Below are 26,668 nucleotides of genomic sequence, written 5' to 3' on the forward strand. Positions count from 1 at the left end.
CGGTCAGTGAGACAGCCACTAGAGGCTGGGTTGACCCTCAGTGAAACATAGCAGTTTCTCTGAAACTGCTATGTATTCAGCTGCAGGGTTAAAACTAGAGGGACCTGGCACCCAGACCACTTCATTGAGCTGTTGACCTAATCGCAGCTAAATGCAAAGGCCAGTACTCCATACTAATTCTTCTTGACCTCTCTGCTGCCTTTGACACCATTGATCATGCTCTCCTTCAAACTGTTTAAGCACTCTGTCTCTGTGACTCTGTCCTCTCATGGTTTTCCTCTTATCTCTCCCTTCGCCCTGTCTCGGTTGGAGTTTCCCAAGGCTCTGTCCTTGGTCCCCTTCTATTTTCTCTTTATACTTATTACCTCATTTCGATTCCACTACCACCTGTACGCTGTTGACACCGAGATATATCTCTCCTACCCAGACCTCTCCCCTGCCGTCCTGCAATGTGTCACTGCTTACCTTTCTTCCATCTCTGACTGGATGTCCTGACGCTTTCTGATACTAAATCTCTCTAAAACTGAGCTCCCTGTCTTTCCTCCTCCTAATACTGATCCTCCTCTCTCACTCTCCCTTCAAGTTAGTGATATCCACATAAATCCATCCTTGCAAGCGCGCTGTCTTGGTGTCATACTTGATTCTGGCCTTACCTCTGAGCCTCACTTCCAGCATGTTACCAAGTCCTGTAGATTTATCTTAAAAAAGCGTGCATCTGTCCCTTTCTTACGCAAGATGCTACCAAGGAGCTTGGTAATCTCCAGCTCTAGTAATTTCCTTCATGGATTATTGCAACCCTCTCCTAATTGGTCTTCCCAAAAGCCGTATTGCCCCGCTACAGTCTGTAATGAATGTTGCCGCCAGACTGATTTTCCTCTCTAGTCGGTCCTCTCACACCTCACCCCTCTGTCAGTCTTTACATTGGTTTCCTGTATCCTATAGGAGTCAATTCAAAGTGCTGACCCATACCTGGAAAGCACTGAACAATTCTAGCCCCTCTTATATCTCTTCACAGATCCATAGGTATGCCCCTTCTCCGCTGTGCCCGTGACCTTCTCCTATCCGCTGCTCACACCCGTACAGCCAACTCACACTTGCAGGACGTCTCGCTGGCTGCTCCCTTCCTATGGAATAACCTGCCTACCGCCATCAGATTCTCCCCTAGTCTTAAATTGTTTAAGAAGTGCCTTAAAACCCATCTCTTTAGGAAAACTTATGGCCTCCTAGAGTAACCTCTACCTCACATACCTGTCTCTTGCTCTCTCCTAAAGGGCAGCACTATACACTCTCCTCCAGCTCTGCTTCACTCCCAACTTATTGGATTGCTATTTTCTGTCCTATTGTGTTTTACACCCCCCTCCTATAGACTGTAAGCTCACTTGAGTAGGGTCCTCTTAAACCTAACGTTCCTGTAAGTTTTCTCGTAATTATCCAATTTATAGTTAAATCCCCCATTTCTATTGTAAAGCGCTACATAATCTGTTGACGCTATATAAATGGCAATAATAATATTAACTAGAAAAGGTACAATTTCTGGGGAAATTGTGTGAAGTGTTCTTGCCTCCACCAGTAGTCTACAACTGGAGTGGGCGGAGTAACTGTTATCATTCATATAGCACATTTAATTGCAATGTTGTTGCACAGTTACATTAAACCATACATTTATAAAACCATTAGCAGGTGTGAAAAAGGCTTTGTCTATGACTTCACTTGCTGCTGCAGCCTTGCACAGGTCAGAGTATTTTGGCGGTTGCCATCTTCAAACGGTCGTATTTTAAAAACTATAAATCCTACAGTGAAGAGCTTTATATTGTGAGAATCACAAGACCCAGACCTACATTTTGATGTATAGTATGTCTCTGAGATATTAACAATGAAGGCACAGTCGCAGTTTAGAAATTGCCCTTCAAATGTGAGCTTTGCAGAGTGAAGTTTCAATGAATGTCAATGGACTGCGTGAGTTGCAAACAAATGGTCATATTGTGAAAACTATAAGGACTACGACTTAGCTGTGGACATTTTTAGTGGCAGCAGGGATAGCTGAACGTTTTGATATAAGATTTGTGTAGGTGGGCCTGAAAATGAGGGAGTGGTGGCAGTTTAGAAATCATGTCCTGATTTTTCAGCTTTTGCCAGCTCCCACTCTAGCTTTGCCATTCATTCCTATGGGACAAATTTCGCCACAAGAACGACGATATTCCGTGAACCATTCAGCGAAACGTTCCACAAAGTAATAGCAATCCGTTTGGGAACAATCTGCACGTTTTGGTATATTTTTGTCTATGTAGTGTAAAAACTGTGGGAGGAGTTAGGGTGGCAAATTTGACTTTAATAATATATACGTGAGATAACATTAAGTGGTCTTGCTATGCAAGAACACTTAATAACTAGAAAAGCTACAATTTCTGGGGAAATTGTGTGAAGTGTTCTTGCATCCACCAGTAGTCTACAACTGGAGTGGGCGGAGTAACTGTTATTATTTATTTATATAGCACATTTAATTGCAACGTTGTTGCCCAAAGTGCTTCACAGTTACATTAAAACATACAGTTATAAAAACATTAGCAGGTGCAAAAGTCCCTGTCTATGACATCACGTGCTGCTGCAGCCTTGCACAGGTCAGAGTATTTTTGCGGTTGCCATCTTCAAACAGTCGTATTTTAAAAACTATAAATCCTACAGTGAAGAGCTTTATATTGTGAGAATCACAAGACCCAGACCTACATTTTGATGTATAGTATGTCTCTGAGATATTAACAATGAAGGCACAGTCGCAGTTTAGAAATTGCCCTTCACATGTGAGCTTTGCAGAGTGGAGTTTCAATGAATGTCAATGGACGGCATGAGTTGCAAACAAAAGGTCATATTGTGAAAACTATCAGGACTATGGCTTAGCTGTGGACATTTTTAGTGGCAGCAGGGATAGCTGAACATTTTGATATAAGATTTGTGTAGGTGGGCCTGAAAATGAGGGAGTGGTGGCAGTTTAGAAATCATGTCCTGATTTTTCAGCTTTTGCCAGCTCCCACTCTAGCTTTGCCATTCATTCCTATGGGACAAATTTCGCCACAAGAACGACCATATTCCGAGAACCATTCGCCGAAACGTTCCACAAAGTAATAGCAATCCGATCGGGAACAATCTGCACGTTTTGGTATATTTTTGTCTATGTAGTGTAAAAACTGTGGGAGGAGTTAGGGTGGCAAATTTGGCTATAATAATAATAATAATATATATGTGAGATAACAGTAAGTGGTCTTGCTATGCAAGAACACTTAATAACTAGAAAAGCTACAATTTCTGGGGAAATTGTGTGAAGTGTTCTTGCCTCCACCAGTAGTCTGCAACTGGAGTGGGTGGAGTAACTCTTATCATTTATATAGCACATTTAATTGCAACGTTGTTGCACATTTACATTAAAACATACATTTATAAAAACATTAGCAGGTGTGTAAAAGGCTTTGTCTTTGACATCACTTGCTGCTGCAGCCTTGCACAGGTCAGAGTATTTTTGCGGTTGCCATCTTCAAACTGTCGTATTTTAAAAACTATAAATCCTACAGCGAAGAGCTTTATATTGTGAGAGTCACAAGACCCAGACCTACATTTTGTTGCATAGTATTTCTCTGCAATATTAACAATGAAGGCACAGTCGCAGTTTAGAAATTGCCCTTCAAATGTGAGCTTTGCAGAGTGGAGTTTCAATGAATGTCAATGGACGGTGTGAGTTGCAAACAAATGGTCATATTGCGAAAACTATCAGGACTATGGCTTAGCTGTGGACATTTTTAGTGGCAGCAGGGATAGCTGAACGTTTTGATATAAGATTTGTGTAGGTGGGCCTGAAAATGAGGGAGTGGTGGCAGTTTAGAAATCATGTCCTGATTTTTCAGCTTTTGCCAGCTCCCACTCTAGCTTTGCCATTCATTCCTATGGAACAAATTTCGCCACAAGAACGATGATATTCCGAGAACCATTCGGCGAAACGTTCCACAAAGTAATAGCAATACGATCGGGAACAATCTGCACGTTTTGGTATATTTTTGTCTATGTAGTGTAAAAACTGTGGGAGGAGTTAGGGTGGCAAATTTGGCTATAATAATAATAATAATAATATATATGTGAGATAACAGTAAGTGGTCTTGCTATGCAAGAACACTTAATAATATATATGTGAGATAACATTAAGTAGTCTTGCTTTGCAAGAACACTTAATAATAATAACTGCTCATAAAGGCTATACTGGAATTTCACAGAAATTCCAATGCAATCAAAAGATGTCATTAAACAAAGTAAGGACTACTTTGTCTTATGGTAAAATCCAACCTTGACAAAATGACAGAACTACCCCCCTGTAACATTTTGTTACTTCCCACAGCCATTGCTAGCTCATCTTGAGATGATAATAATAATATGGATTGCAAGATTCTGCATAGACATCAATGTTTTATTCTTGAGTATGTGTGAGAGTACACCATTGATATGGGCTCCTGGTGGATAAAGGACCAGGATCTATAGGCTGAAGAAGAAGACACATGCGGGGACAGCATTAGCTATGTACAACATTCCTCTTCTGCACTCCAGGCCACCGCATCCTAGGCGCCAAGATCACAATCAAGGTCTTTGCATGCAGAGTTTACAAAAACCCTGGAAAGTCACAGAGACGCTTTAACAGGCCCTATTGTGTTTAACTACAATGCCAAGTGTGTGTTGACCATAAAACATAGCGGAAAAATATTTAAAAATGCCACTCATCTTAAAGAAAACCCTAACCTGCCTTTTATTCTTCTTTAGTGCCATTCCTGTGATAAAGCTTTTTTAAACTACTCCTATTTACAAAGCCACATACAGAGGAGACATGCCGATGAAACAAGCAATGGTAAGATGTGCAGTCTATTTTAAAATTATAATTATTATTTTATATTATTATTTTATATTATTAAAATTATTATTATTTTAGAGAAGATTAAAAATGTGTTAATAAACATTTTGAAGAAGTTTCATTCTTACATACTGGAACATAATTGCAATTCATAATATTTTCCTCTAGAGGGAGTACTAGCATACATATTTTATAGTTTATTTTTTATGAAGGCAAAGTCTATTTGTTTCAAAAGAGGTTAGCATGATGGAAGTATGTCGCCAATCGGTAAGGTGACAATCCCAAATATAAATTCTGAAATATTTACAGTATGTATAACAGGATCTCTGTATAGTGGATGCTGACGTTTAACTTTATGATCATATTCATTTCTTAAATCAGAAAGTGGACTGTAACATCTATTGATTATTTCTAATGCGTTATTCATTTTCAGCATCAATGCAGTAATTCAGGACGTTATTTGGTAAATTTACTGCTATGCTTTCATTTTTTTTATGCCATAAAACCATAAAATTATTAAATCTAATGTTTATACAAAAGGTTGACTATGAAAATATTGCTTGTTTTTATTTTGCGTAAATTACAGCTCACTAGCTACGCAATAGACTGTAAAATGTGAATTTCTCATAGAACCATTATTTGTCGTAATCTGACAGGGAGTACTGTATACTTCTAGGTATTAATGTATTTTTCTTGTTCATCAATACAGGCCATTTTATTCATCCAGGTAGATTAAGATATATTCCCACTAAACATATTTTCTCCTTTTTAAAAAGAAAAATCCAAGGTTCACTTGAGAGACAAGCTTCAGTGTGAAATAACCCAGCTGAAAGAGGAGTTGCAGTTAGCAAAGTGTCAGCTGCAGGCAGAAAAGGCTGTCAGCCTGGAAAAGCTGGCAAAGGTAAGTAATAAAAGGAACCCTGTCATGCCTGGCTGAATATATATGTATGTCTACTCTTACTGTGTCCCCTACCTCTTAACGCTAATCCTGAAAAGTGATTTCCTAATATAATCTTTGTTTAAATAAGCAAGTAATATCTTTAATGTTTAGCAAATCTTTGTAATATAGTGTATTTAAAATGTCTGAATTATGTACGTGAAGTGATCATTTACCTGGGTCCCAGACTGGAAGATTCAAATTTGAAAGGGAAGGACTGGTTAAGGAATGAAGGGAGGAGAGTAAGTAGAGAGGCGGTGATAGTGTTGAGGAGAGAAATAAAGGCAGGACTCATGAACTATTTGCAGGCCTAAATGTTACTCAGGCCCAAAAAGCATGCCTGTGGAACAAGGTGGTAGTGGAGTGAAAACAAACAGGCTAGTCTTTAAAAATAAACAGTCTTATTCTTTTTTTCATAAATGAAAATATTTTGCTTTAAATAGATAGTTATTAATCCATTATTTTTTTCTTCATTTCTCTTTAACATGAGAATCTGTACATTTCACCAGAGAAATCGGCACATACACCCTTAAATTCCAAAAATCAAATTTTATCCCACCTATTCAATCTGAGACTGATCATCCTCTTTGAGAATTTACACATGATGCAGAGATTGTGTAGCACATCCCTGGGGTTACAAGATTTGCCACATTACCTGCACAACCTTCCTATGTACGTTTTTCACTACTTGCCTGCTTTTTGCAACCCTCTTCCACTGAAGCATTCCATTTTCCTCTTCTGGGATAACCACTCTCCTTACATGCTTCTGCTGTGACCTTGTACCAACTTCATATGCAAGTCATCAGAACTAAGCCATAGCCTGAAATGGGGAATAGCGAAGAAAGTTCCATTCCTGATTGCAGATCCATGGCTAGTGGCTGGCTATCGCTTACTTAAGTTAATTGTTCCTTAGGGGTGGGGAGTTGAAGATACTGTAGAAATAGCTGTTATTGTATACCAAAACTATTTGTTAGTTGGTATTGTACAGTTACTGTTATTGTACAGTTACTGATGGTGCAAATACCTTGTTTCAACTAAATTATACACTAGTAGTTTTTAAAACAAAAAATTCTTGGTAGTAAATATGTTAAATTGAGAAACTACATTTTTTGAGTATTATTTAGAAGAATAGTAACTGGAACTCTAACAAAGGAATAGCAAATTCTACGTCACAATAGCTGAAGTGGAAAATAATAATTCTCAATTTCAGCTATTTCTTTTAACCTAACATTTGCTATTCCCCATCTAGATATGTCTTCTTAGCATGTTTTTTAGCCTGTCATTATAATTCTAAAAATTGTGCATGTTCTCTCTAGATGCCTTATCACAAGCAAGCTATGTATTATGACGTTTTTGTCATCTGCCGTTGTGGCATGACATGACTGTTTGTAAACCTCTGCACAGCAAAAATAAAAAATATAAAAACATCTGCTATTCCCTTGTAATTGCTCCACAATTGCCTGTTAATGAATAGTCTCACAAGCTTTGTGCAAAATTCCACAGCATAAATCTAGTTCTTGTTCCATTCATCCTCTTTAAATAGGTCACGGAAAATGAACAGAGAGAAGCAATTGAAGAGGAAATTCGCAAAAGGTTTGACAGTTGGAAAAATGAAGAAAAAGAGAAATTTGCAGATAAAATGGAAAAAGTAAAGGATATGTTCATGAGTGAGCTAAAAGAACTGAATGTAAAGAACAGCTGTTTAGAAAAAGTAAGTGTTTCACTCCTGGCTGTGGTCTGTGACCAAAACGCAGTTATCACATATAACCCTATTTACTGCAACTTGTATTAGAAAATCAGTGAGCTAGTGTGTTATAACAGCATGAATGGCAAGTAAAAAAAACCAGTTGCAGAAGAACAGTTGCATACAGCCTACAACAGGGGTAGGCAACCTTTTGGAAGTTTTGTGCCAATGTAAAACTTTGATGTCCTTAAGTGTGCCAGCCCTATTTTTTTAATGTAATCTTTGTGTGTTGAGGTATTCTGTTTATGTTATGTATGGACATATTGCAGGGGTAGGCAACCTTTTAGTAGTACTGTGCCAAAACAAGATCTTGAAGTCCCTTTGGGTGCCAGTCCTATATTTTTAAATTGCCATTTTATTTTTGTGTTATTTACTGGTGCTGTAGTTCTTCTGCAACATTGTATTTCTGCATATGTAGACTGTTATATTGTTCATGAGCAGTTTGTAGTATCGTGTTTGATACCTGCGAATAGGGGCTGCTTGTAGAAATGTGCATGTGTGGATGATATGTCACATAGTGTGTTTGGTGGTGTGTGTATGTTTGGGGCTACTTGTGGTATTGCATGTGAGAGACTGCTTGTGGGGTTGTGTGGGTGCATGTGGATGGTCAGTGGTGTTGTGTTTGTGGGGACTGTGTGTGTGTTTGTGTGTGGGCTGTTTGTATTATTTGTATAAGGGAGAGGCTTATTATGCAGGTTGGTGCATATCTAGCAGTGAGAAATGTACCTGGCCATTCCTGGGGTCCAGTGAAGACTGGGATGGCCAGGTACTGGTCAAGGGAAGGATCTGCGATTGCTGCTCCGGACTGCTCTCCTCCAGTGTGGTTTCCCATTTACAAGTGTTTGGAGGAAGTGATCTAAGATGCATAAATTGAGGATTGTCCCTCACCACCTTTTTGCATTAGCAAGTTCCACTGGGACTCCTGAAAGGGCAGAGCCTAATTAGCTCTAGCAGCATTGAGTGCCATGCAAAGACACCTTGAGTTAACTTTGTTTATGAACTCTAGTCACACCTCCCTGCATGTGACTTGCACTGCCTTCCTAAACACTTCCTGTAAAGAGTCATCTAAAGTTGATCCTTCCTTTGTTGCAAGTTCTGTTTGATTTAGATTTTCTTATCCCCTGCTATGTTAATAGCTTGCTAGACCCTGCAAGAGCCTCCTTTATGTGGTTAAAGTTCAATTTACAGAAAATGAGATACAATTGTATAAGGTAAATTACATCTGATTTAAAGTGAAAACAGTTTTTTTCATGCAGGCTGTGTCAATCAGAGCCAGGGGAGGTGTGACAAGGGATGCATAAACAGAAACAAAGTGATTTAGCTTCTATACACTAAAACTCCTTCCTTAAAGGGATACTATAGTCACCCAGACCACTTCAGCTCAATGAAGTGGTCTGGGTGTCAGGTCCATCTAGGGTTAACCCTGCCTGATGTAAACATAGCAGTTCTGAGAAACTGCTATGTTTACATCTGGGGTTAAGCCAGCCTCTAGTGGCTGTCTTCCGGACAGCCACTAGAGGCGCATCGGCAATGATTGAGGCATATAATCATGCAGAGCGTCCATAGGAAAGCAGGGGAGGAGAGGTAATGGAGCCCGGCGGGGGGAAAGGGTGAGTAGCTGAAGGGTGGCGGCACCCTCAGGGTACTATAGTGTCAGGAAAACCAAGCGGTTTTCCTGACACTATAGTGTCCCTTTAAGCGCAAGTTGTTTAGGTAACTATAGTTTTCCTTTAACGCTAAGGAAAAATATGGGTACAGTTCAGTAAATGAGCCCATTCAGTCAAGAGTAGGGGTTTGTCTCCATACATTTCTTATTCCTGTCTCTGACGTCAAACCCTTTTATACCTAACTTTCAAGATGTGCAATATGGTGAGTAAAGTTCAATATTGTCAGGGTACCTGAAGTCTCTACCTCCGAGAGAGGTAGAGACTTAGACGCTCATCCGTCCGGACGCCATGTTTCCTCTGTTCCTCGCGGTCGACCCGGTCACAATAACGCCGGCCGCGAGGGAGTCTCTTCCTTTTGTAGCATGGTGCCCGGAGGCCGACGTCATCACGCCAATCCGGAACGACCTGTCACTCAGTCCGAGACAGACTAATCAGGTTTCGTCGGAGGCGTGTCTATCCTCTCTAGCCAGGGTATTTAAACATACTTCGCCCTGTTGCTCATTGCCCTGTCGTGGTTCTAGCCTGTCTAGTCACACAGTGCTCTGGTGTTTCTCAGTTATCCTTTTGGTTTCGACCCGGCTTGTTTCCTTACTCTGTTTACCTCCGTTATCCTTGACCCGGCTTGTTCCTCGCTTTCCTGTCTTCTCGTTCCCTCGACCTCGGCTTGTCTCTGACCATTCTCTATACTCTCTGTACGTTAGCCCGGCCATTCTAAGGACCGGTATACGTACCCTGTACCTGTTTGTACTTTGCGTGTTGGATCCCTGTCCCGATCCTGACATTACGACAGGGCCAATGGATCCTGCAGGTACAAACAGTCAGGTTGGTTCCTCTGATTCCAGGTTTGACGCCATGGAACACAGAATGGACCAAATGGCCTTAGCACTACAGGCATTGTTGTCTCGTGCTAATAATCCTCCAGAGGAGACGCGTCCTACTCCTATTTCCTCTGTAGGTTCAGGCCTAGAGGTAGCTACTGTAGGTGCCTCTTCCCGTGTTACTCCACCTGTACGTTATGGTGGGTCACCTGAGAAGTGTCGTGGTTTTTTAAACCAGATCAGCATTCACTTTGAATTGCAACCTCGCTCCTATCCTACCGATAGGGCAAAGGTTGGGTTTATTATCACCTTACTCATTGAGAAAGCTCTGAGATGGGCTAACCCATTATGGGAGAACGATAACCCGTTGGTATACAATTATGCTGCCTTTGTAGCTGCTTTTAGAAGAACTTTTGACCCCCCTGGTAGAAAGGTCAATGCAGCCAGATTACTGTTGCGCCTGAGACAGGAGAACCGAACATTAGTGGATTATGCACTAGAGTTCAGGTCTCTGGCGTCAGAAGTTAAGTGGAATGAACAGGCTTATATGGATGTATTCTTGAACGGGTTATCAGATGTTATCCTTGACGAAATTGCTACTAGGGAGCTACCAGAGAATTTAGAGGACTTAATTTCGTTCATTTCTCGTATTGATGAACGTATAAGAGAAAGACAGAACACTCGAGAGAGGAACCTAAGACCTGCCTTTAAATTAGCACCCGCATTTCTAAGTCCTGAGTCCAATACCTCACTGATTCCTGAACCTATGCAGATAGGCAATACTCATCTCTCAGAAGAGGAGAGACTGTACAGGAGAAGGGAGGGATTGTGTATGTATTGTGGAGTCAGAGGTCATTTACGCCTGAATTGTCCTGTTCGCTCGGGAAACGCCCGCACCTAAGTTTCTCTAGAGGACAGGCCTTGGGTGTTTCTATTTTGTCCTCTACGCATAATTACAAAAATCACAGGCTTTTACTACCAGTTTCTTTAACATGGAAGAAGGAAGTACTTAAGACCGTGGCATTGATAGATTCCGGCGCTGCTGAGAATTTTATCGATCAAGCCTTTGCCACTAAGCACACTATTCCTTCCCAGTTAAGAGAGACCCCCTTGGCCGTTGAGGCCATTGATGGTAGACCACTACTCGAGCCTGTTATTACTCGTGAGACTATATCCATGAGCCTGTCTGTTGGTATCTTACACGAGGAGAGTATATCTCTTATGCTTATTTCGTCCCCTTCCGTTCCCATAGTCCTGGGGTATCCATGGTTAAAGAGACATAACCCTACTATCGATTGGGAGTTAGGGGAGATACTCTCGTGGGGTCAGGGTTGTCAGGAGAGGTGTTTACAGAAGGTATCCCCTTTGGCTGTAATTTACACACCTGACACTACTACCCAGCCTAAAGAGAGACAGATACCTCCTTTGTACATGGACTTAAAGGCAGTATTCGATAAAAAGAACGCTGATACTCTACCTCCACACAGGTCCTTTGATTGTAAAATTAACCTATTACCTGGTACCATGCCTCCTAGGGGCAATGTATACCCTCTATCCACTAAAGAGAATGCTGTTTTAGAGGAGTATATTCAGGAGAATTTAGACAAGGGATTTATCAGGAGATCCTCATCTCCTGCCGGGGCTGGGTTCTTTTTTGTTAAGAAGAAGGATGGGTCACTCAGACCTTGTATCGATTATCGAGGGTTGAATAAAATAACCATCAGGAATGCCTATCCTATCCCCTTGATTACAGAACTCTTTGATCGGTTAAAGGGCTCTAAGATTTTCACCAAGTTGGACCTCAGAGGGGCGTACAACTTGGTGAGAATTCAGCAAGGCCATGAGTGGAAGACAGCGTTTAATACCCGCTATGGTCATTATGAGTATACGGTCATGCCTTTTGGTCTCTGTAACGCACCTGCAGTTTTCCAAGATTTGATTAACGAAGTTCTTAGGGAATTTCAACATGATTGTGTTATTGTCTACCTGGATGACATACTCATACACTCTAAAGAGATTGAGACCCACCATCGACAAGTCAGACAGGTATTACACAAACTTTTACAACATGGTTTGTACTGTAAACTTGAGAAATGCAGTTTTGACCAGACCCAGATAGACTTTCTTGGATACGTGATTTCTGGGGAGGGCTTTAAGATGGATCCTGACAAACTCCAGTCTATTTTAGATTGGCCATTGCCTCAGGGACTCAAAGCTATCCAGAGATTTATTGGCTTCTCTAATTATTATAGACGCTTCATTAAGGGCTACTCGTCTATTATTGCGCCCATCACCAATATGACCAAACAAGGGGCGGATACTAAGACATGGTCTACTGATGCTCTAGCTGCTTTCAAGAGTCTCAAAGAACTTTTTGCTTCTGCTCCAATACTAGTCCATCCGGATACGACCTTACCGTTCCTGCTCGAGGTCGATGCCTCTGAGACAGGAGTTGGGGCGGTTCTGTCACAAAGATTGGGGGTAGATAAACCATTGCACCCATGTGGTTTTTTTTCTAGGAAACTTTCGGGCCCTGAAAGCAGATATGACATCGGCGACAGAGAACTCTTAGCAGTCATTAAAGCCTTAAAGGAATGGAGACATTTATTAGAGGGAACCTTACACCCTATTACTATCCTGACGGACCACAAGAACTTGTCCTACATTGGGGAGGCTAAGCGCCTGTCCTCTAGGCAGGCTCGTTGGTCCTTATTCCTGACTCACTTCAACTATGTGCTGACTTATAGACCTGGTTCAAAAAATTCTAAAGCCGATGCCTTATCTCGCCAGTATGAACCTTCTACTGTACCTGAGCCGGTTCTTTCCTCTATAGTTCCGAAATGCAATATTGTTGCTAATACGAATCTCAGGATTCATTCTCCGTTACTGGCCGAGATCGTTAAGCTACAACATTTAGCACCTAGACAGACTCCTGTGGGTCGACATTTCGTTCCTCCTGCTCTTCAACTGGAACTGTTGCAGTGTTTCCATAACAGCAAGATGGCGGGACATCCTGGTATTCGCAAGACTTTTGCGTTGATCTCTAAGGATTTCTGGTGGCCTGCTTTACGTAGGGATACTAAAGATTTCATCGCTGCATGTGAGGTTTGTACTAAGACCAAACAACCTCATACGCTTCCTTGTGGATTCCTGCACCCCTTAGAAGTTCCAGAGAAGCCGTGGTCCTGCTTGGCCATGGACTTTATTGTCGATCTACCTATCTCTAAAAAACAGACTGTTATCCTCACCGTGGTTGACAGATTCACTAAGATGGCACACTTCATTCCTCTGCCTAAACTTCCATCTTCTCCCGAATTGGCCGAGATATTCGCTAGGGAGATTTTTCGCCTACATGGGATACCCTCTCAAATTGTGTCTGACAGAGGTTCCCAATTTATTTCCCGTTTTTGGAGGTCCTTCTGTTCGCAACTTGGTATCAAATTGAACTTTTCTTCTGCCTATCACCCTCAGTCTAATGGAGCTGCTGAGCGTACCAACCAGAAAATTGAACAATATCTGCGATGTTTTGTTTCCGAACACCAGGATGATTGGGTCGGTTTGATTCCTTGGGCAGAGTTTGCGCACAACAATCTCGTTTGCGATTCTACTCATTCAAGCCCCTTCTTCATGAATTATGGCTTTCACCCGTCTATTCTTCCTTCGGCTTCTCCTTCCCAGGGGGTGCCGTCGGTTGATGTTCATGTTGCTAATCTGAGGAAGTTGTGGGATCAAACTCGGCAAATCCTTACGCACAATTCTATGCTGGTTAAGAAACATGCTGATAAACGTAGAAGGGCGGCTCCGCTCTTTGTTCCGGGTGATAGGGTATGGTTGAGCACGAGGAACATCCGTTTAAAGGTGCCCTCCATGAAGTTCGCTCCCCGTTATATTGGACCTTACAGGGTGTTGTCTCGTATCAATCCAGTTGCGTATCGTCTAGCTCTTCCTGATACCTTACGCATCCCTAACTCGTTTCATGTGTCGTTGCTGAAACCTCTTATTTGTAACAGGTTCTCCTCCACAACAGCCCCTCCTTGTCCTGTTCAGGTGGAGGGTCAGGAGGAGTATGAGGTTAACTCTATTATTGATTCTCGTATCTCCCGGGGGAAAGTACAATATCTGGTCGATTGGAAGGGATACGGTCCTGAGGAGAGGAGTTGGGTACCTCAGGAGGATGTTCATGCTCCCCGTCTCCGCAGGGCGTATCACTCTCGCTTTCCATCTCGTCCCGGTTCTTTCCGCCCGGTGGGCGTATCTGAGGGGGGGGGTACTGTCAGGGTACCTGAAGTCTCTACCTCCGAGAGAGGTAGAGACTTAGACGCTCATCCGTCCGGACGCCATGTTTCCTCTGTTCCTCGCGGTCGACCCGGTCACAATAACGCCGGCCGCGAGGGAGTCTCTTCCTTTTGTAGCATGGTGCCCGGAGGCCGACGTCATCACGCCAATCCGGAACGACCTGTCACTCAGTCCGAGACAGACTAATCAGGTTTCGTCGGAGGCGTGTCTATCCTCTCTAGCCAGGGTATTTAAACATACTTCGCCCTGTTGCTCATTGCCCTGTCGTGGTTCTAGCCTGTCTAGTCACACAGTGCTCTGGTGTTTCTCAGTTATCCTTTTGGTTTCGACCCGGCTTGTTTCCTTACTCTGTTTACCTCCGTTATCCTTGACCCGGCTTGTTCCTCGCTTTCCTGTCTTCTCGTTCCCTCGACCTCGGCTTGTCTCTGACCATTCTCTATACTCTCTGTACGTTAGCCCGGCCATTCTAAGGACCGGTATACGTACCCTGTACCTGTTTGTACTTTGCGTGTTGGATCCCTGTCCCGATCCTGACAAATATATATCTTTTGTTTGTGCTCCATTTTAAAATTAAATAAACAAAAGTTTGACTACTCCCCTCCAGTTCACTGACAAACTAATGCAACTTAAACTCTTGTGGAAATATGTTTCATCCCAACTGTGCAACAGTGGGAATTATCTGTGTCATCACGCGAAGAAAGACTTCCTGCAGATGTATGTCTCAATAGGTAATTCTCAACGAATATCACAAAGAGTCATTTTCTTACTTTATTATTCCAGCTCTCAGATCACACTGGCAAAGAGACCCTTTAAAAGGTGCAATATCACAGCATCCAAATTAAATTGTGGTGTCACTTTCTTGGTAGGCTTCAAAATTGTCAGTACTTTAGGAACATTCTTTTTTTTTCTCTATCCTTATCTGACCTGATTTTGTTTGCTTATATGAACTAAAACATATAAGAATGGTTACTGTGGCAACGTCATTCCTAAATTCTTTTTATTAGAGTGCTGTGTTTGTGAAACTTATCCTAATGGTTATAAAGTGAAAATTATTGGATATTCCAAGTGAATGTAAAATTTAAGACCACAATGGCTGAACCGGTAGTATAGCTGACTTGGAGAATTTTTCAAATTCTGAATGTTTTGCCTCACATTTGAAGTTCACTTCGAATACCTGACAATTCTTACTTTTGTAAGTGAGCCTGTATGGTGTTCCCAGTTTTATCAGGTGTCTCAATAAAAATGACTGAGCCACTTCTTAACGCAATTGTGCTGAAGCCAGAATATAACTAACCCCTTAACATCAAGCACATTTTGTTTGAAAATACATTAGCATAACATTTATTTGAAACAATGGATGCATAACTAGCATTTAAACATATAATAAAACAGTATTTTGTATGCAGATTGATTTTTACACAAACCTGAAAATTAAGATTATGTAAATGTTCATAATTTTATTTTTAATTTTAAACGTTCATCCTTTTATAGAGACTTCTATTGAATAAAACACTTTAGATATAATTTAATGCAATATTTTACAGAGGTTCTGAAATTGTGATATAAAGGCACTTTTGAGAATTGTTATTATACTTTTTAGCAATGTCTAGAATGCTAATGTAAAGTAAACAGTTCATTTAGCCCCTCCCCCCCATCCCAACCATTAGGAAGAGTAGGACCCATTGAAACTTCCTTCATTGTTAGGAAGGAGGGGTGAGCTGGCATTTTTAGTGCACTTACAGACATCAAACGAATGTTCAGTTGTTCCTGTCAGAGAAGTTTTTTTTCCCTATACAGAGTGGTAATCATTCCTGAGGCATATGTGAGGGTGAATGAGACTTTATCTACTAAATTTCATTTTGCAAAGTACATGAAAGTAAAAGCGTTTATACATTATTCTGTAAGTGAAGGGGTTAAGCACTGGCCAGTTTTGTTTTCTCGTGAAAAATGTAGTGCACAATGTGCTAGATCTTCAGGACTTACATGGCTCAACTAATTGTAAAGTGACTTGGGTTCTCTTCAGTAGTTAGCAAGAAGAATAAGAAATTGCTTTTTTAGGGGGCATTTGCAAATTGTTTGTCCTCCTGCAACACTTCAGTGTAACAGAGTAAATCACTGTTATTTTTAGTAAAAGACCAGCATTCCCAATTTCTTCTCTTTTAATTAGCTGAGAGCATCACTGGGCCACTGTTGTTCAGAGGGTAAATTACCGAGAACAAAGTATTCTGATCAACTAGTTTTAGAAATGTCAGTCCTTTCTAATCAGCATTTTGATGATAGAAACCCTTTTTAGCATCAAAAAGAGTGTGTGAAAGAGTTAAAAGTATAACCAATGAAAACAGCACTCTGGGTCTTCAATGTGAATATGAAGTACTTTTTGGGACCAGTGTTTTAGTTTGATTGCAGAACTTTCATAAGATAGCTGTGGACAGATGACCATGCAAATACAGAACAATTCTAACACTCTATTTTGTCAGTTTTATCAATCTGTAAACATGTATATTGCCAGTTCATTTATATATGTGTTTTTATGTGTTCCCTGTCTAGGAGTTACATGAACTTAAAGAAAGCAGGTTCATCAACTCCGGGTTAGGTGTTCTACAAGGAAGCCATCGTAATAATGAAGAGATGTCCAACTGCCCACATGATATTGAAACCGTGAAAGAAATTTTACAGACACAGGTTAATGTCTGCAATGTGGTTTCATTATATATATGTATGTATGTGTTATATATAATTGTTATATACAGTGCCTTGCAGTATTCGTGTTCCCTTGGCATTTTTCGTGTTTTGTTGCCTCACAACCTGGAATTAACATGGATTGTTTGAGGATTTGCATCATTTAATTTACAGAACATGCCCACAACTTTGAAGATTGTTTTTATTTTTTAATGTGAAGCAAACAACAAATAGGACAAAATAACAGAAAAGGTCAATGTGCATAACTATTCATGCCCCTAAAGTCAATACTTTGTAGAGCCACCTTTTGCGGCAATTACAGCTTTTGCAGCAATTATAGATTTGATGGTGCTCCTGGGGATCATGAAAGATTTGGATATTTTTTTATAACCTAACCCTTACTTGTACTTCTCAACAACATTGTCCCTTACTTGTTTGGAGAGTTCCTTGGTCTTCATGGCAGTGTTTGGCTAGTGGTGCCTCTTGCTTAGGTGTTGCAGCCTCTGGAGCCTTTTAAAAAAGGTGTGTATATGTAATGACAGATCATGTGACACGTAGATTGCACACATGTGGACATCATTTCACTAATTATGTGACTTCTGAAGGTAATTGGTTGCACCAGAGCTTTTTATGGACTTCATAACAAGTGGGGTGAATACATACGCACATGCCAATTTTCTGTTTTCTATTTCTAAAAAATTGTTTTATGTATATATTATTCTGATTTCACTTCACCAACTTAGACTATTGTGTTCTGATCCATCACATAAAATTCAGAATAATAAAACATTGAACTTAAATCACGGGGAAAAACCCAGTGGGAAAAAAAGGTGTTCATACTGAATTTAAGGTGATGTGTATTAACAATAGAAAAACAGGAAAAAACTTAAAGAATGTTTTTAAACAGGGAAAGGGTTCAAATGAAGAGTTATTCTGACAGGAAATTAAAATAAAACTGACTCCATGAAGACTTAATCTGACAGGAAATGTAAAATAGAACCGACACATCCACTAGTAAAGCAATATAGTATGTGTAGATACATCTACTATAAATAAATATTAAGTGTAGATATAGATAAAACTGTTAATATATGGCATACAGGAAAAACTGAATATCAATATAATTGGAATAGACTCTCCTGGGTGGCAAGCAGCAAAGAAAAAGGAATTAGGAGGAGCTTGATGACATCATATAATACTGCTATACACTCTGATTGGTTAAATTTTTTACATCATTGTTAACTACTTCTTTGCTGCTGGGAGGTTCAGTAAAGAAAGATAGGCAAATATGAAGCCTCCTGTCTTGCTATAAAATTCAGAATAATAAAACATTGAACTTAAGGCTGTAATGTAACAAAATAGATAAAAGTCAAGGGGTGAATACTTTTTGCAAGGCACTGTATATATTAATTATTATATTGTTTTTCCAGACTTTAATCTCTCTTTTTTTACCTGTTTTTTTTTCTTTATGAAGGAAGACAAATGGGGAAACAAGATCCGTCTAATCCGGCAAGAACACAATAAAGAAAAGAACCAGGTGCAGTGATTTCTTTTGAAAATGAAAACCCGGATCCTGTTCTGGCTTTTGAATTTTTGTACTGCAATAATGATGAGGTTCTGGCTACTAAACCTGATTTTGAAAAAAAAATAAAAATGCCCAGTAATTCCATTTACAACACAGTGAGGTTGCTTCCTGTTCACTCAGAAACATTAATGACAACACAAATTGCACATATCCCCATTTAGTTTTTCGAGAAGATTGATGCAGTGAGGGCTATCTACTTTTTTATAAGAGACCTGCTGTGTATTCATTAAAGAAGGGGTGTGCTCATAATGGAAGTGTTTTAACTTACTGGAGTTAACAAGGGTGGAGCTATGATGAATGGATGTGACTTCTTGTAAACAATGAGTTGCATACTCTGGTGCAGTGGTTCCCGAGCCAGTCCTCATGGCCCACAAACAGTACAGGATTGATCTATTTCCCAGTTTTATTCCAAAGGAGATACTGACAAAACCTGGATTGTTGATGGGTCTTAAGGACAAGAATTTGCCAACGGTATAATGAATATAACTTTTCTTTTGTAGTATATGTTGAAAGGATTGGGAGTTGTGGTGCACCAGAGGTGTGTACAATGTTGCCAATTTCTATATTTTTCATAAAATCTCTGCTGTCCAAACCTCACCACCTAAATAAACTATACCGTTATTTGGTTTATACTTTCAGACATCCAAGTACTTGTATGAAGTGAGCACGCCATGCTATTCAGCCCCTTAGATCTATAGGCGCCTTGCTGCACCTTTTCAATATCCAACTCACAGGGCTTTGCTCGCGAGTAAGTTGCAACTAATGACAGACTTGTTCTTCAGAGACCAGATGAACACAGCCAGAAAAGGGAAGAATAGCTTTGAACACTCAGGCACATGCTCAGGTCCTGCAAGTTTTAATGCTGATTTGCATGTTTGTGCAAGTAGTACAGCTGAACAAGTATTCATACAGTGAAATTATGTGAATTTGAATGTAATAGAAAGGCAGATTGTGTATTTTGGGGGATAGAGATACTTAGAAAAAAATGTTGAATGGCAGGGAACATTTCAGAGTACCATAACCACTTCAGTAGTACTTATGGTACTTGGCGTGTTCTTTTAAATTAAAATATTTGTCCAGCATAAAACATGCACCATCTAGAAATGTTTGTCCAATTTCTTATGAAGCAGATATCTCATTCCATTAATGGTAGAATGATTTAATTGTGTATTTAGTATGTAAGTATAGCACATCAAAATTACCTGATGTTTGTATGTTTCAGCTATTGTCCCAAATGGAAAAACTAAGATTGTCAATGAGTGAAGAGCAGAAGGCACGCAGTGATTTTTATCAGAAACGGTTAGATGAACTCGAACGAAGGCTTCAAGAGCAAAATGAATTCATGAGGACATGGAAGGAACAGGTGTGTTCATAAAGCATTTTGTATCCTAGGTGTATAAAGCATGGGGTACACTGAACTATCCTGTCATTATAGTTCCAGGTACTGCACCAATGATAGGGATTATTTTAACTCATTGTGTTAGTGGAACATGGCTAGACTGTATTAATCTGAACTGCAGACTGCACCTTTATTACTGTGGAATGCACCCCCGTAAAATGTAGTGGATTTGTATCCTGTTTACTAGTTGTATAGTACATTCTACAAAAATGTTAAATGAAATCTGTCCTTAACTACCACAATATTGGTTTGCTCCAGAAACCAAAAATTAAAGTGCGATAAATCATAGATTCTCATTCAGATCTGTTTGTAGCATCAAGCATTCCAGTTTCAAGTCTTTCCTGTTGGTGTGTTACTACAAATATTTTCAGACTGTGTGAACACAATACACAGACATATTACTTGTATTTATTTTTTGACCTTATTCTCCATTAGATAAATGAAGTATCTGTCAAACCAATAACCTCTGTTGGAAGACATCCAGGTAAGGCATGGGCTTTACTATAGTCTCTTCATTAAAATCAATTAATTTTAATAGGCAGTAGAGCATTTTTACCAACAGAGAGGTACTGATTTATGAATCCATCTCCATTTAAGTGAAGGTGTAGGAATATAATGGCTCTTAAAGTGGCTCTGTCACCCACCTCCAAAATGAGTATATCTAAAGATAGATTCTTTATGAAATACAATGACTGTGTTGGAATTTCATTGAAATTCCAACCCATTTACAAGATATACTGAGACAAAGACTTTGTCTCAGCATTTTTCCTCTGCAATGACAAGCTTGAAAAATAGGTGGAGCTACCTTTTGTCAACCTTTTTATTTGTCAAGAGAAAAACAAGTCGCAAGAGAGTGCTGAGGACGGACAACAGCTCGATTAGCCTGCCCTTCGGTGGGTCCCCGCTCAGATCTCAAGCTGGTTTTAGCTTGTCTTGTGCCATTACAAAGAGAACATATCTGAAGCATATCAGACTGGTCCCACCCGTACGGGCAGTCCAGATCAGAAATGCCAGCAATTTCTCACGTGGGACCCCTTGCTCATGGTGCCCAGAGAGATATTGGCTATACCTCACTGACGATGCCTAACAAGGCTTAAATGATTGCCTTGGGTTGCTGTATCTTTTGTGCAGAGAGAGCCGGCCTGTATTTTGAATCTCTTCTGCCCTTTTGGGTGGAATCCGTCTGAGATGCATGGTCTGGTTCTCTCTGTAATGGCACAAGATGAGCTAAATCCAGCTTGAGAACTGAGCGGGTACCCACTGAAGGGCAGGCTAATTGAGCTGTTGTCCGTCCTCAGCACTCTCTTGCGACTTGTTTTCTGCTCTCTTTTAATTGGTCAAGCTCTGACTGTGGAGGGACTCCTGAGATACTCCATAGACCTCAGTGCTGTACTGCGTTGATGTGGGCTCCCTGCGACTGGACACCCAGCTGCAATATCACTGTCAGATATCTTTGTAAATTATGGTGATATAGCCGCTTTAAGGGCAAGCTGTTTTATAGGGATAAAGTTATTCTGCTTCTCCCTCCTTAAACCTATCTTGATTTGGGACCTCAACCTTATAGAATACTATAGTGCTAGGAATACAAAACTATATTCTTAACACAATAGTGTCCCTCTCCCTCTGTGACCCCCCACCCCCACCTCATGAATAATAGCCTTTTTGCACTTTCAGGTGACCTGAGCCTAGGTCCCTTGGCACTGAATCAGTCTCCTCCAACGATGTCTCAACGATGGGGGGACATAATTCGCAGCGGATTGTGCATGTAAGACTTTCCCCATAGTAAATCATTGATTCAGTGCTTTCCTTTGGGGATTTTGAAGAAGCTGAGTGTCATTTTAAATTTTGTTAAAATCTGGGAGACAGGCACGAGAGGTTGTGTTAATCCTGCAATGTAAACTGCATTATTTTACATTGCAGGGTTCAGAGAACAGGGACACTCCACTCAGACCATTTTAATGAGATGAAGTTGTTTAGTTGCTTAGAGAGTCATTTTAAAAACAACCGTATGATTACCTTTGACTGTAGAAGACAAAACCATGGCAGATGGGGAGAGGAATTCTTGTGCTACCAGTTTTCTTTTAGTGTCCCTTATCACACAAGCTATATGTTGCTATGTACTTCTCACTACATGATATGTGGACTGGAAGGTTTTTTTCACATGGAGTTTGATGCAAGATATTATTACTCGGCTAACTGTTTGTTGGCTGTGCAAGTTGTGTTGGTGCGCTAGGTGCTCCTATAAATAACCATGATAATGACCGTTTAGTTGAGTGTTGTACTGTAAGATGGAGCATAGTATAATGCTTCATTATAAATATAACATATACATGTTATTGTGTTTAAATTAGTATTTTGTGTGATATTGCATCTTTTTAAATTTTTATTTTTTTTATTGTTGAATTACTAGCCATTATATTTGTATACGACAAAGCTATGATAATCCCTCATAGGAAGCTGTTTGCTTAAAAAAAAAAATGCTTACAACAAAAAAACACTGTATACATGATTTTGGTATGTGTCAAGTGAAGTATGTGAGTACTCTTAGTAGTCTTGGGCCTATGCACATTATGAACTTTTTAGCTATATTAATTATAATTACATTATACGTACTGTGTGTGATTCATTGTACATGGTTTATTTTTAATCTAGTGACGGAATCTTCTGCTATGTCACAGCAGTTGGCTACAAAATCTAGCTCATCACTAACATGGGGTAAGTAGCTTTGTTTCTATAACTTATCTACATGTGATGTAGGGCATTCCTTTTAAATGGACAGTGTGATTAGTAATTCCCTTTTATAGGGACTCAATCTTGCATTACATGAGAGTCAGTTTTTAACCATCTGCTGACATGGACAGCTAAGAAATGTGTAGGTTAGCATGTAGTTTAAAATGAATGTTTTTTATCTACTTCTCAAGATACTATTGTAGAAGGTTTTTGCTGGCGGCATGATTGGAAGACAGAGTCTGTCTGGCATTAATGTGGTTGCTTCTTTGACACATATCACCTACTTAGAGATTGTTGCATACCACATGCAGCCCTTCATGTCAGTGGTGTTCCCTGATGATAGTGGCATCATTCAGCACTATATACACTCTGTCACACTGCAAAACATGTCAAACATTTAAAGGTGTTTCCTTGGCCTCCAAATTCTTCACATCTCAATCCCATTGAACATCTGTGGGATGTGCTGGACAACAAATCCGATCCTTGTGGGACCCACCTTGCAACTTGCAGGACTTAAAGGATCTGCTGCTAATGTCTTAGTGCCAACTGCCACAGGACACATTCAGAGATCTTGTGGAGTCCATGCCTCGACGCATAAGATCTGTTTTGACACTGCTTTACTGAAAAATTACTTTATCAACTTGTTCATGCAATCTGCGCAATGGAAAAGGAACAATTAATATTCATCTGGACTTGTTTTTGCTGAAATTTAGATCACATGAGGATAAAACTATTGTGGCCAAAGCATTTTATCAAATGCGATTTCAAAATAATTTTTCTTTTTTAAAGTAATTTATTTATTTTGCTATATTTTCATGCAGATTGACTAGTATTTATTTTCTCATGTTTATTTTTTAATAAGTCTTTTAGTCACAGAGGTCATACTGGGAATGACAAATTAGTTAAATAAGTAAGAATTACATAATGTTAGCTATTATTTTTCTGTATGATTTAATTTTCATAAGCTGGGATGCAGTTTGGAATCCAAATAAATGCCGTTTAAATACTGCTAACTATACATAGCCATTCATTTCAATAAATAAGGCAGCAGGAAAAGAGTCACGAGGACTCCTTGTAAAATCCGAGATTGTATGGTGGACCTGGTGGTTTTTGAATGCTGTTGGTTTTTTACCTTTTGAGCATCAGTGGACTGTTAAGGAACAAATGTTTTAAATAGCTATAGGAATAAATTTGGCTTGCATAGTGCTCAACAAATGAATGTCCAGAGAGTTTAAAAGTGTTCATTCTATTACTTAAAATGCAATGGCTTGCCAGAATAAACTCAATGCCATTCATACAGTGATTTTTTTTTGCTTTGTCTGATTTGTAGTCATTTTAAAGAATGCTGAATATATTTCTCATCACCATGCAGTCCTGAGATAAGAACCACCATTGTATACGTCTCGATTAAAAACCCGCCAATTATATTTTCTGCTATTTGCTTGAGCCAAAGCACAGCCTAGTACTGCAGTCACACTCATGATGTCCTTCAATCTCATGTTTAGGCTCTTCTTTGTTCAGAGTAAACCACTTTGAAATCTTCCCCTAGTTGTTGAACTTAGGGAAATGTTCCATCCTCTTGGTTCTCTAGAGTCTTTCTAGAATACAGCCCTTAAACTGTGTCCTTATCAAAGTCAATAGAAACATACCTGAGACGAAAGCTGGAATTTTCATATCTAACTCAAGTTGGCTTTAGATGTACTCAACTTAGTGGGTAGCCAGCATGGGAGAATATGTAAGGAAATCTTGGTTAACAGAATATATATTTTCTTTAAAATATTTCTCTTTAATGTTTGCTTACAGAGATCGATGTTGAAAAACCACCAAACATCCGACACCAAAAAGTAATAAATACTCTGAAAAAGAACCAACCTCACTCCAGAGAGCTGAGAACCATTCTGGAGCAGACACTTGCTGAAAAGTTAGAATCTCTGGGAGTTAAACCGGTAAATCTACATGCTTTTTAGTTTTTTTGGCATAAATTATATTTTATAGTTTTAAGTGTTAAAGGGGCAGTTTAAACAACATAATTATTATTTACAGTTGTAATGGTTATGTTGTTGGAAACCTATGGGCATTCTTTCCTTGTTCTGGGTCAAACAGTTTTTAAGTGGTTTAACCAAAACCGAGGTGCCCAGACCTGACACACTCAAATTATTATTGCCATCCAAATATGTCTGAAATTGATACCGCTAGTTTGATAGATCCATTTTTGCTTTATTGATAGGTGATCATAGAGCAGGCTATGGGTACCTCGGGGTCCCCAGATTTGTTGAAATTGCTCAAACAGTTCCACCAAAAACTCGGGAATGGGGCGCGCAGCCTACAAGCACCATAACATCTAAAACAGCATGTCTTATATATATATATATAGCGTTAAGACTTCTTCTTAAACTTTCCAGGTATGAAAGATCTTGATTTGCTTGTGCACAAAAGGTAAGAAATGTTACAAATAATGAAAGCATTTCATGATCTTGATCTGTGCTCTGTAATTATACAGGGAGCACGTGGAATTCCACATGAACAGCTAAATAAAATTGTAAGTCAAGTGGAATCTGTTAGAGAAGGGAACACAAAGCGAGTACCAGAAATGGATCATATTCGGGTAAACCTTGCACGTTGTGTAAATTCGTTGGTTGAAGAACGCACAACATCTATGAAATCTACTTCACAAGTCTTAGGTGATTGTGAGTATATATTTTTTTTCCTATTATTGTTGATATAAACAGATTTATTATTTTATGATTGTTACCTGCCCACTTAACCTACTTGATAACCTTAAAGGACAACTTGGCTCAAAACTATGTTTAATATAATAAGCCTTTCATCAAGTTTTTAACTGAAATAGATGGGTTTTAAAATGAAGTATATGAAAAAAGAAGAAGAAGATAATACCCTCATCCCTACCTTTAAATGGAAACTATAGTGCTTGGAAAACAAAGTTGTTTCCTATCACTATAGCTCCCTATTCTGCCCACTTCCTTCCCAAACTTTCTTAAAATGGGTTAAAAACCCCTTCTGTCACTTACCTAATTACAGTACCGATGTCCATCCACTCCCCCTAATGGGGATCAAAACCACATAGATGGTTATCGATTAATGTTTTCCTATGGGGTTTTGGGGAACACTGGATGTCCTCATACATAGTGTGAGGATGTCCAGCATCAGTTAAGCGACCAAAGGTCACCTAACCAGCCAGAAGTCCCTCTAATGATTGTCTGGAGGAGTTAACCCTGGAATGTTTTATTGTAATTAATGTAATAATTGCAATAATTACAATTGCAGGGTTAAGGGGGCTGGGACACTGCACCCAGACCACTTCAATGAGCTGAATTGGTATGGGTGCCTATAGTGTTCCTTTAATATATGACACGATCCTAGAGCCATATACATGCACCCTGGGTAAGACAGTGTTTAAAAACAGACAGTTAGTCTCTATGGTCTTCCTTGCTTCACTCCCTACACAGAAGTTAGGGAAGACCACTGAAACTATCTTATTCTTATTCTCTTCATTCATGCACGGTGTCTCTGATGTTTAATTTTTTGAATAATAAAGGAATAATTTTATCTTGAACATTAAACTTCCAGTTTGCCAGTGATTTCTGAACTTTGGCAATTGAAATCTCATGCGCGAGAGTACAGAATTGAGATCTATGGAGAGACTCTGTGATTCTCCATAGATCAAGCCAATTCCTTGCAGCCGTCACTGATGATAGCTGGGAGACATCCAGGGCCTGCCTTAGGGGTGTGCGAGCTGTGCGGCCGGCCGGGAAAAAGAAAAAAATAATAATTTGGGGCGGGGCTTACCATGCGGCGGGGGCGGAGCTAAAATACCGTCTAACTGCTGCAGGGGAAGCAGGAAGGAGTCCCTGCTTCCCCCAACAATCAGAATCCAGGAGCTTGCTGCCTGTCTGCCTCCACAAGGAACAGA

The 26,668-nt window shown here is 39.8% G+C and overlaps 1 protein-coding gene across 3 annotated transcripts in view; it reads left to right on the forward strand.

Moving 5' to 3' along the window:
* The window catches only part of DZIP1 (DAZ interacting zinc finger protein 1), a 49,089-nt gene that overhangs the window by 9,619 nt on the left and 12,802 nt on the right, over positions 1-26,668 (forward strand). For all 3 annotated transcript variants that reach the window (XM_063425752.1, XM_063425753.1, XM_063425756.1), the window contains exons 3-12: positions 4,795-4,879; positions 5,659-5,783; positions 7,363-7,530; positions 16,892-17,026; positions 18,498-18,560; positions 19,831-19,971; positions 20,443-20,491; positions 22,660-22,722; positions 24,541-24,683; positions 25,238-25,424. In XM_063425752.1, the coding sequence (XP_063281822.1) occupies positions 4,795-4,879; positions 5,659-5,783; positions 7,363-7,530; positions 16,892-17,026; positions 18,498-18,560; positions 19,831-19,971; positions 20,443-20,491; positions 22,660-22,722; positions 24,541-24,683; positions 25,238-25,424 (1,159 nt within the window). The remainder of the gene's footprint in view (positions 1-4,794; positions 4,880-5,658; positions 5,784-7,362; positions 7,531-16,891; positions 17,027-18,497; positions 18,561-19,830; positions 19,972-20,442; positions 20,492-22,659; positions 22,723-24,540; positions 24,684-25,237; positions 25,425-26,668) is intronic.

The sequence above is a fragment of the Pelobates fuscus genome, chromosome 1 (genome assembly GCF_036172605.1).
Source record: "Pelobates fuscus isolate aPelFus1 chromosome 1, aPelFus1.pri, whole genome shotgun sequence".
In the NCBI taxonomy this organism is placed as follows: domain Eukaryota; kingdom Metazoa; phylum Chordata; class Amphibia; order Anura; family Pelobatidae; genus Pelobates; species Pelobates fuscus.